The sequence below is a fragment of the Astatotilapia calliptera genome, chromosome 19 (assembly GCF_964374335.1).
Source record: "Astatotilapia calliptera chromosome 19, fAstCal68.1, whole genome shotgun sequence".
Lineage (NCBI taxonomy): Eukaryota > Metazoa > Chordata > Actinopteri > Cichliformes > Cichlidae > Astatotilapia > Astatotilapia calliptera.
The window spans coordinates 477,501-488,462 of NC_137440.1; the positions used below are offsets into that span (position 1 = coordinate 477,501).

The following is a 10,962-nucleotide window of genomic DNA, read 5'->3' on the forward strand; positions in this document are numbered from 1 at the left end:
GTGTGTGTGCGTGTGTGTGTCTGTGTGTGTGTGTGTGTGTGTGTGTCTGTGTGCTTTTTGGGGCTTTGAGAGGTGAAAACATTACACCGGTTTTAGAATCGCTGCACTGGCTCCCCGTGTGTTTCAGGATCGATTTTAAAGTTCTTTTATTGGTTTTTAAATGTCTTAATGGTCTTGGGCCTTCTTATCTCTCAGATCTGCTTTTACCATACGAACCCTCGCGGACCCTGAGGTCCTCTGGTACTGGCCTTTTGATTGTCCCTAAAGTCAGGACACATACTCACGGAGAGGCAGCTTTTCAGTGGTATGGTCCTCGTCTGTGGAACAGCCTGCCGGAGGAGCTCAGGGCCGCAGAGAACGTACATGTTTTTAAGAACAGGCTCAAGACCCACCTTTTTAATTTAGCTTTTACTTAGCGTTTATTTATTTTTTATGCTTATTTATTCTATCCTGTTATTCTATTATTAATTTAGGATTTACCTAATATTTATTGATTTTATTCTTATTCATATTTTAATCTTCCTACTCTATTTATATTTATATTTATATTGTATCCTGTTCTTATTTATTCTATCCTGTTATTCTATTATTAATTTAGGATTTACCTAATATTTATTGATTTTATTCTTATTCATATTTTAATCTTCCTACTCTATTTATATTTATATTTATATTGTATCCTGTTCTTATTTATTCTATCCTGTTATTCTATTATTAATTTAGGATTTACCTAATATTTATTGATTTTATTCTTATTCATTTTTTAATCTTCTTACTCTATTTATATTTATATTGTATCCTGTTCTTATTTATTTTATCATTTTACCCTGTATATATCGTATTGTGTCATATCTCCAGTGTTTCCTCGGAGGGCGCTCTCTGCACCGGGGCTGTTATTGACCGTGGCTGCTGGGTCTCTGGGGTCCTCTCAGCCTGGTTGGGGGGCTCCTTGGCCTCCCTCCTGCTGTGTGCCCAGCCCGGAGGCTGCGGTCTGTGACCGGCTCCCGGTGCAGACGGCTCTCTGTTATAATGTTTCCTCACTTGGCTCATGCGAACCCAGCCCAATTTTTACTCTTTAAGTGTGCGCGTGTGTGTATGTGTGTGTGGGTGGGGGGATATATGTGTATTGAGAGTGTGGGGAGTGAGTTGGAGGGTGGGGTGGGCTGCTTTTAACTATGTAAAGCACTTTGTGCTACATTTTTTCTGTATGAAAAGTGCTTTATAAATAAAGATTGATTAATTGAAAACATGGGGAGAAGAAGATTCTGCAGCACTGCCGTGTTTTGTTTCTGCTGCAACAGGTGATGGAAGCCGACTCTCTGCTGGTCAGTCTCCGCATGGAGGCTGCTTACATCAAGAAACTTTTCTCTTTTAACTGGGTGTGCCAGTTCGGTCTGGTGGAAAATATCGAGGTGGTGGTGCAGGAGTACCGGCAGAGCCGCGGGTTGCTGGTATGCAGTCGCACACACATGAGACTATATACAGTGTACACACTGTCAGGCTTTACTGGCTAATCTGTGTGTTTGCAGCCCGTCCGTCTCTGTGTACTGGGCCCTCCTGCAGTAGGTAAAACCACAGTGTCCAAAAAGATCTGCGAATATTACCGACTCCATCACGTCACAGTGAAAGGCACCGTCTCTGACACCATCGCCCGGCTGGTGAGCTCTTTACTTTCTCCTCCAAATCAATCAGAACTGAGTACAGCTGTAGCATTGTAATCTGCTTTCCCTTCAGGAACATGCTGTCAGGAATCCTGATCCCGGTGAAGGGCAGTCCACACAAGAGGCCCAGGAGCAGCTGAGCATGATGAAGGAACGCCTGGAACAGAACCCAGGTACGGCTTCAGATAACGAGGTCTGGAGGTGTTGGCACTCGAGTCGTGACTGAGGGCAGTGTGTTTATCTGTCGAGAGGGTAATTTCTAGTTTTAATTATTAAGAACCAGAAATGTGTTTGTTTGTTTTTAAGTATATGTTTGGTGTTTGTGAGGCAGTCGCACTCACGTAAGCTACGGAGGAAGCTCATATACAGTTTCATAAGATTTTAAAAATATCTGAAGAAGCAAAATACAAACAAGCAGCAACAACATGCTGTTTCACTGCGACATCAGTCATGCAGTAAGACAAGACCCTGCTACTTGTACTATCGCAGTAAATCCAAGCAGCAGTACTGCATGTGACCCACGCCCTGTTTCACACACCCCACACCTGCGACTCCATCACCTGGTGTCAGAACTGGTCTGGTCCCCGTTCTTTCCGAGCTCCTTAGATGATAATCGTCCTAACTTCAGTCTGAAGCAGCAGACCTGACATCTCCTCCTTCCAGAGTTCTGGGTTATGTCTTCATGTTTTCTGTATAGAACTAATTCATGTGTCTGTCTACACATTGGGTGAGTGTCGAGTATTTGGTGGTGTATATGGGGTGGGAATGCACGTTTGTGTCCGCGTGCGTGCCTGTTCGTCTGTGTCTATATGTCAGGTTGGGTCTTAGACTCCACCTCTCTGGGTACATCTCAGGCCCTCTAAAGTACGGAGGCCTATCTCCCCTCACCACACTCCCTGCTGGTGGCTGATGCCCTCAGACGTTGGTGTGTTGGTGGTCCTTGTCGTCTGGGGCTGGGCGCTCATGTATGTACCGGCTCACTCCTGGTGGCCGATTGGCGGGGCCGGGCGCCTGTGGCCCGGCTGGGCTCCTTCCGGGGGGTGGGGTGCCCTCAGGCCTCTGGCCTCTGGGCCTGAAGCTCGGTCCTCTCTGGCACAGCTGGCTGCCGGCAGAGCCCGCGGGCACGCCACTGCAACCCCCTCTGACCTCTGCTCCGTAGCTGCTGGGTGACCTCTCCTTTGGGGCTCTACTCAGCTCTTCCCAGGAGGGTGGCACGGTTCCCCCCCTTTGGTGGTCCTCCTCGGGTCCTCGTACTCTGGGGCCTCTGGATGTCGGGGGCTTGGATCTCCTCCATACCTGCTTCATGCCCTGGAGGACGGGGCTGTGGCCCCCCCACACTCCCTAGCAGATCGTTACATGGAGAAACCTTTGGAATGCAAGCATGCTGATCCACACAGGTATGCACACAGGTGTACACACGGGTATTCACAGACGCGGACTACAGCTTTCTTGGCTGCTGCCTCAAAGCACATTGTGCGCTGTCTATCTTGCGTGCTGCACAATATCGTTTATTATTTAGTATCTACTGATATCTACTGCTAGCTAGTTTATTGTGATGGTGCCGTTTTTTTTATTATGTTGCTCTTTGTTGTTTGCTTTCTCTTCTGTTTTTTTTCTCCATACAGGTGATCCAGGTGTTTTGTTTTGTTTTTTTCTTTCTTCCCCCCCTTCTCACCGTCTCTTCTCCCCTTTGGTTTTCTTTCTCTCCCTCTCTTTCTTTCATTCTTTCTCCCTGTCCTATCCCCCAGTCATGTCTGTCCCGTTTGTAGCAAAATAAAATAAATACATAATTATAATCAAGGTCAATCAAATGGACCAATATGGCAAGGCCATGATGATCCACTTGGTAAAATAAATCTGCTTGGCATCTTTCTTGGCCTTAAGACAACAATTCTGATGCTAAAGATCCAAACGGGACACAAAAAAAGAAAAAAGAACTAATTCATGACTCTAACTTCTGCATTAATATTTAACCTAATGTAATCATAGCTGCTTCAGTATTTATGACAGTATTTATGACTGTAACACATTCAGTTGATGCTGGTAAACATTTAGACGGGTTTGCTCGTGTCAGCGTACAAAACTGCCGCTCCTGTGATTGTCTGGCTTTGACCTGACGTGCTAATGGCTCTGCAGCCAGCCCAGGTACGATACAGCAGGTGACTGCGCCTCCTCAGAGGGATCAGACAGCAAACCAGAGCTATGTTCTTTATGTAAAAGCCATCTGATCAGACCCAAAACCACGTTTGTTCAGCAGAGCCCAGCATGTTATGGACACCGGGTGGCTGTAAAACACTGATGTTGTGTTTCAGCTGCTAATCAATCCTGTCAGATCTGCATACACGACTGTGTTTGTTTTCTACATTCATGAGGGACATTTGGTCTGTTTCCATGTTTCTTTGGTGCTCTATGCAGACTCTGGAATAGTCAGATTTAATTCAGTTTGTTAACTTTTTTAAACTTGACTGGGAAAAAGCTTCTTCAGGACTGTAGCTCACTTTTCTGCACCTCAGACAGCAACTGTTTGAAGCAGCTTGTATTATATGCAGATCAAACGTGAACATTTCTCTGTACGGTGACAGAGTTCAGCCTTTATATTGGCTTTGAGTGCTCTGCACTTTGCTGGGTGCTGTGTTTGTGCCTCGGTCAGAGACTTGGTGTGTGTCCTCCACCTGTGTGTGAGGTGTCTGCATGTGTGTGTGTGCAGCTGCAGGGACATGCTGGGAGTTTATGGTTAGCTCTCACAAAGTGAGCATGATGTGAGTTCGGCAGGTTTTTGCACATGCTGCAGGATAAATCGGGTAATTACAGATTTATCTGTATTATGGGAAATGATCTGCTGCTGTGAACAGTGTTCGGATTGGATGGTTTTGTCACATGATCACATGGACTATTTGCACAGATTGGTATTATTGTCTGATCTTTGCTATTGTCGCGCCTCGAGGCATCAGTTGAATAGAAACATGAATCCCGCAGGTCTGGAGGAGGAGCTGCTGTTGAACGTGATGAGGGACGAGCTGATGACTCACCCGTGTAAAAACCAGGGTTATGTGTTGGAGGACTTTCCCCAAACACGTGAACAAGCCAAAGAGCTCTTTGACGGTGAGTCGGACACCCCGAGGCTCTTGCACGTCAGGGCCTCACCTGCTCACTCACTCTTCTCTTCTCCAGGTAAAGAAGAGGATGCAACATCCCAGAATTCTTTAACCAGCATTATACCCGGTACCTGCAGGGAGCTGTGACTCAGATCCTTTTATTTCTCATTTAACAACAACAGTAACAGATGTGCAGCCTGCTCCATCAGTAACAGTTGTCTTGTGTGGCCACAGAATTTGTGTTGTGCCTGGAGGCCACAGAGGCCTTCCTGTTGGATCGAGTGCTCAACCTGCCCGAGAGCCGCGTGCAGGAACACAACTGCGAGCCAGAGAACTTCTCGAGGCGGCTGGCTGCTTACAACGAGAAACAGTCGGAGGATGATGTGGTCCTCAACTACTTTTATGAGCATGACATCATCCCTCTGCAGTTTGGTAACCCGTGAAGAGAGACTGCATCACTTGTGAGGGGGAAATCTTTCTTAGTGTTGCTAAAAGTCTCTGTGCTCCTCGTCTGCAGAGATCAGCAGCAACGCTGAAGCAGACTGCCTGCCTCTGATGCAGAAGGTCATTGACATGGTGGGCCAGCCCAGAAACTACGGTCCCAGCAGCCAGGAGGTGAAGGAGGAGGAGAGGAGGAAGGCTGGCGAGAGGCTGAGGAGAGAAGCCCAGGAGAGAGCAGAGGTGGAGCAGATGGAGGCCGACGAGGCCAGAGCCAGGGCTGCACGCTGGGCTGAGTGGGTAGGTGGAGGAGAAAGACGAGGCGCTGTTAACGACATATAAAACACATTTCCTAACAATGAGCAGAGGAGTGCGCTGTGAAGAGCTCTGCTTTAACAAGCAGACAGTCAGTGTCACTCTGCTGGCCATGACGGATACACACCAGAAGAGGCAACAAGCTGAACTATTCTCTACATGTCTCTGTGTATTAGACTAAGAAGCTGGAGCAGGTGAGGCAGCAGGAGGAGGAGGAGCTGGAGGCCACGTCGCGCCCCATGAGGGGCTACCTGATGGAACAGGTAGTGCCCACGCTGAGCCAGGGTCTGACTGCATGCTGCCGAGCTCAACCACAGGACCCCGTGGACTTCCTGGTATTTCACTGCCCACAGATTATTGCCCGGTCGTTAGCGTCTCCTCCACGTGGCGTTAATCGTGATGGCGTACGTCTCCTTGTCTTTCAGGCAGAGTACTTGCTGAAGAACAACCCTTTTGAAGCCGATCACGAGCAGCTTTCCTAGCCGAGGAGAATTTCCTTTGAGTCTTTGAGACTCGTCAGAGCATTTCAGTCGTCACACGCCAAGTGTCCCCAACTCCATGCTGGGATTTTGATTAGGTGTGATTTGTAAGTGGCCCATTCTCCTGCCCCTGTTGCATTCATACACGGTTTGTTTGGGCTCTCGTGTGCTGGCCGTTACTTAAAAGCAACCCAAAAAGCAGATGAAAGTGTGCACAAAACCAGGAGCTAATTAGGAAGTTAATTTGCTTAATAAACTTGGTAAACTGTAAAGCAGACACGCTCGGGTCATAATTGCTTTGATTTAGCTTCAGATTTCCAGGAAGGATAAATGTTACGAATGGCGGCTAATTTGTCGGTCTCTCATGTTGCCACTCGTGACTCCAAAGTGTACATAATTGGTTGCGACAGAACACCAAACGATTTCATTGTACGTACTTAATCACCACATGGGGAAATTAGTGGAGTTTATTTGGGAAACACTGTGATGCAAGCTGCTGCAACACTGTTGGACTGCAGCACGTGTGCCCCCGGCACACACACACACACACACACACACACACACACACACACACACACACACACAGTTCTCTGTCATAGTGAGCACCATGCACTATGTGGGCACACACACAGGTGTAGCAGCTGAGATGTCACCTGTCCATCTTCGCGATGTGCTGAAATAACCCGAGTGTAGCATCTGTAACACCGGTTACATTAACACTAAACACAGTTTCAAACCCACAACGCAACAAACAGGTCCCTGCTAGATGGTGATGTCATACTGGATTTTTGCTTGTACGGGTCCTCTAAGGCGAGGCCTGAGAAAAGCTTCCCAGTAAACTGCAGTGACCTCTGTCCACTGATGGTGCTGGGTGTACTGGTTCTATGGTGGGAGGTGAGAACAGCTCCCAGTCTTTGCTGCATTTGTGGACTGGTGTTACTGTGTAGGATCAGCACGTGCTCGGCCTTCTTTAGCGCCACGCTTCTTTGCTGTGATTGGCCCTGAGGCCGAGGTGCTGTTTCTACTCCTCCCAACATCTGAAGCGTATTTTTAAAAGGTATTTGTTTAAGTACCGTGGGACTGTGCTGGGGAGGTATCGCTGATGTTGTTGTGGTTTGTTCTCCACCATCCATCACAGTCTGTGTGGCAGCAGCCAGGAGCTCTTTGTCCTGTGTGTGTGTTTCGTCTCCCTTTTAGAAAATCCCCGAGTATTCAAACGTAACTCAATTCATCCTGCTGCGTTCTGGTCACCGATGACCTTTGAGCGCTCCGGACAGACTCACTGGTTCGATGTTATTCCCCGAGGAAACGCCTCCTCCATCATCTCCTGGCTGTTTTACAAGCAGTGTTTTACCACTAGGTGTCAGCCTTGGATTACCTATTAACTGTCGGGAGGCCGTGACGGTGATAATGATGAGTCTCTTTATGTTTTTAGTCTTTGAAATATCAGGACGTCTTCAGTGCTGAACAGTCAGATGAAAGCAGCATGAATGATGAGCTCTCTTTTTGTGCGTCGGCTCTTCCATCTGAACAGCAGCACATATTAAAACCACCGTTTTCCTTTACAGGACTCAGTTCTTCCTTTGACAACCTCTGAGATAAACCCTGTGTTTCTTAGATCACTCTGCCAGTGTTATTTGTACACACAGTTAAATAGTGTCTCTGCAGCAGATTCATTTCATCTACGTACCACCAGAAGCCAAAAATGCAAGCTGACACTTTCCTGCTCGACCCTCCAGGACTCGGTGACGGTGAGAGCAAAGTTGTGTTAGAAATGAGTGTGTAAGGTCACCGTCAGGAGCTCCTCCTCCTGTGCACTGAGAGGAGCCAGTGTTCAGAGCTGTTATCACACGTGAAGTACAGATAGACTGAATCTGCTTTTTCTCACATTTATCTTAACAGACAAAAGTCCGTCTGATTGACGTTGTTCTGTTTCCGATGAAGCCCAGTTCACTGACAGTAAATACATGCCTCCTTCCCTCCCCCGGACCATCACTTATAAAGTCAGTGGTAGCAGGCTAAGATGTCCTCCTGGGGGATGCTGAGGTGAGCCGAGCCCAGGTGAGAATCTGGATCTACCCCAGGGTCTACTCCCAGGAGGCCGCCTGCAAAGCTCCACAGGGAGAGGTCCAGTAGGTATCATGAGCAGATGCTCATGGCTCCTTTCAATGTGGAGGTGCAGCAGCTGTACTCTGAACTCCCTCTGGAGGTGGGAGCTCCTCACACTGAGGCTACGTCCACACTGGCCCGGATAGATTTGGAAACGCTCGGCGTCCACACTGGTGTTTTCAGTCGTTTTCACAGAGTTGTGCGTCCACATTGAAACTTCCGAAAACACTGACGTTCCAGTCGCACAAAAGCGAGTGAGAATGAAAGAATTTGAAGAACAGCTGTCTGCAGCTTGTACAGACTGATGTTATTCTTTAACAGGGCCGTCAATGCCCTCCGCTATCTTTGTTTAATTGGTCACGTGACTGCATCACATAAATGCGTCATTGTTTTACAACGTCTGCGTTTTCACTGTCCACACTGCGACGCAAACGCACAGTCTTCAAATGTGTGCGTTTTTGAGCGCATTTCCAAAACGCCGTCTCAGTGTGGACGGGAGGCCAGAACGGAGAGAAAACGTTTCAAACGAAAACGCATTCGTGTGGACGCAGCCTCAGACTCATCCTAGCCACACTGCGGAGGCCATTCTTGTTACCATGGCTTAAAACAAGCCAGCTTTGCTAATGCTAAGTTGCTAACGTATCACAGTTATCCACAGGATGTCCTTTGGCAGTCACAGACGAGTCCTTAAACATGCAGGATGTCGTGTTTTTAGCCGAATCTTTTCCCGATGCTAACCCAGCAGTGTTCAGTGCCTAACCTTTCTGGGAAATGAAGACAACGTGCAAAGGATGCAAACCACAGTGTCCCGACTGATAAACCTGCAGCTATGAAGACTGTGACCCATCCAGCCTTCAGCTGGTGACTACGCAGGTCTCTGTCGGTAACGCTGAGTTTAGGGCGGTGCTAAAACTCAGCGGTGAGATATTTCCAGCATGTTGAACCAAAGCAGACCTACAGACATTACATCTCTCGGCCAGCTTGTAGGCACCTGTTTAATGCCTGAGGGTAGCTGGGTCTGTGTGGTTATTCTGCCTCCATGACCTACACCCGGATAAGCATCAGAACATGATGGATGTGTGATACCCACTCACGAGGACATTATGCTGCCACTATCAACATTTTAAACAAATACCTTCATTTGTGGCTCTCATTTTCTTAGAAACAAAAATCAGGTAAAAAAATAAAATCTGGTAATTCTTTGTTTTTACATTGATCAGGCCCAATGTGCAAAATATCAAAGAGAAATTAAAAATGCTGCTGTGGACGAGTTCGGGTCGTAGGAGGTTAAAGCAGGCCCATGGGCTGTTTCATGCAGAACTCCATCATCTACTCCTGTTCATGTGGACACCCATGTACACACAGAGAGGACATGCATGACATGCAGCGTTTTAACATGCTGTCTTTGCCTCTCACTGATAACTGCAGCACAATGTCGGATTGTCTGGTTTTATTTCTCAATGAACTGACACGAACACAACACTCCAGCACCGGGACTCTTCATCACGGGGCTTCACTTGATATATGTCCATCCATCAGAGCAATGCAGCTGCAGTAAGCCCTGAGTGTGTGGCAGCATGTGGACTGAATCCACTCGCACTGATGCTGGTCACTGTTCCCTAACACCCCTTAATCCACGGAGGATCACACACACACACACACACACACACACACACACACACACACACACACACACACACACACACACACACACACACACACAAACTGCTGACTTATAGTCAGACAGACAAAGACACACTTTTTAGAGACAGAGAGAATGACACATGCATCAAACTGATGGGTTAAGTCGTCAGGGGAACCCCCACATGCCCCACAAGCAAATGCCGAGCGACACACACACACACACACACACACACACACACACACACACACACACACACACACACACACACACACACACCTCCCCTGCTGCCAGCCTCGTTCTGAGCACTCGGAGAGGGAAAATGTGTTTTGTTGCTTAGGAACAGTTTGCCTTGTGTCTCAGCAGGGGGTCTCCTTCTGAATATCATTATGTCCCCTCGACTGGGGAGGACCACACATTTTTCTTTGCTGCCAATATTTATCTTCGGCTCTGCTCGCTCTCCAGAGGCCCACAAAAACTGTTCTCATTGATTAAAGGCGGTAGAAAGCAGACTCCAGCAGCACACACCTCACCTCTCCTCCATGTAAACTCATCAGAAACGGCTCCTCGGCGCTGCTGCAGGTGTCAAAGTTCGCCCCGGTGACATTTCACTTTCCTTAAAGTTAAATCTCGAGCAGAGGGAACGGGCTGTTATCTGGATAAAGTGAATATGGGTTTTTCCAGCCTTTACTGACAAAATATAAAACAGATTCATATGAACATGATGATCAGGTGTGGATCAACCAACTCCAGGGCCCAGGGCAACACAGGCCCCCCATCAAAACCAGTATTTATCTGCACGGTCGGTTCACGGTTCACTCTCAGACTCCATATAAAAGATTTCACACTGACGTGCGTTATGTTCAGGGCGCCTCGGCTCATTCTGTCAATGATGGTCAATGTTCGAGTGAGAAACAGAAAAAGTCTCAGCTTGAACCTTAAAGATGCTGATCTTTCAGGCTGGTATCACAGTGTGAATGTCTTTTCTGCACTTGTGTCTTTTTGAGAGGACACGCCTCGTGTAAATGTTCACGTGTTGATTTCACTGATTTATAAACTCTGCACTTCACATACACGTGAGCAGGACATTTGCTCACGTGAATAAAACCTTTTTGCCATTATTTATTTTGTATTTTGCTTTTTTTTTGGCATATTTGTCTCACTTTGCAGATCATCAAACAAATTGTGATATTAGACAAGAATAACCCGCATAAATACAAAAT

At 47.3% G+C, this 10,962-nt stretch overlaps 1 protein-coding gene across 5 annotated transcripts in view; it reads left to right on the forward strand.

Annotated features, from left to right (window-relative positions):
• Nucleotides 1-6,260, forward strand: part of ak7b (adenylate kinase 7b) — a 17,529-nt gene extending 11,269 nt beyond the window's left edge. For 3 of the 5 annotated variants that reach the window (XM_080293935.1, XM_080293936.1, XM_080293937.1), the window contains 8 exons: nucleotides 1,302-1,451; nucleotides 1,530-1,658; nucleotides 1,735-1,834; nucleotides 4,638-4,883; nucleotides 4,991-5,188; nucleotides 5,274-5,494; nucleotides 5,686-5,844; nucleotides 5,935-6,260. In XM_080293935.1, the coding sequence (XP_080150061.1) occupies nucleotides 1,302-1,451; nucleotides 1,530-1,658; nucleotides 1,735-1,834; nucleotides 4,638-4,883; nucleotides 4,991-5,188; nucleotides 5,274-5,494; nucleotides 5,686-5,844; nucleotides 5,935-5,991 (1,260 nt within the window). In that variant the 3' untranslated portion in view covers nucleotides 5,992-6,260. The remainder of the gene's footprint in view (nucleotides 1-1,301; nucleotides 1,452-1,529; nucleotides 1,659-1,734; nucleotides 1,835-4,637; nucleotides 4,884-4,990; nucleotides 5,189-5,273; nucleotides 5,495-5,685; nucleotides 5,845-5,934) is intronic. The other 2 variants (XM_026152767.2, XM_080293938.1) reach the window with 2 other exon arrangements.
• Nucleotides 6,261-10,962: the final 4,702 nt, after the last annotated feature.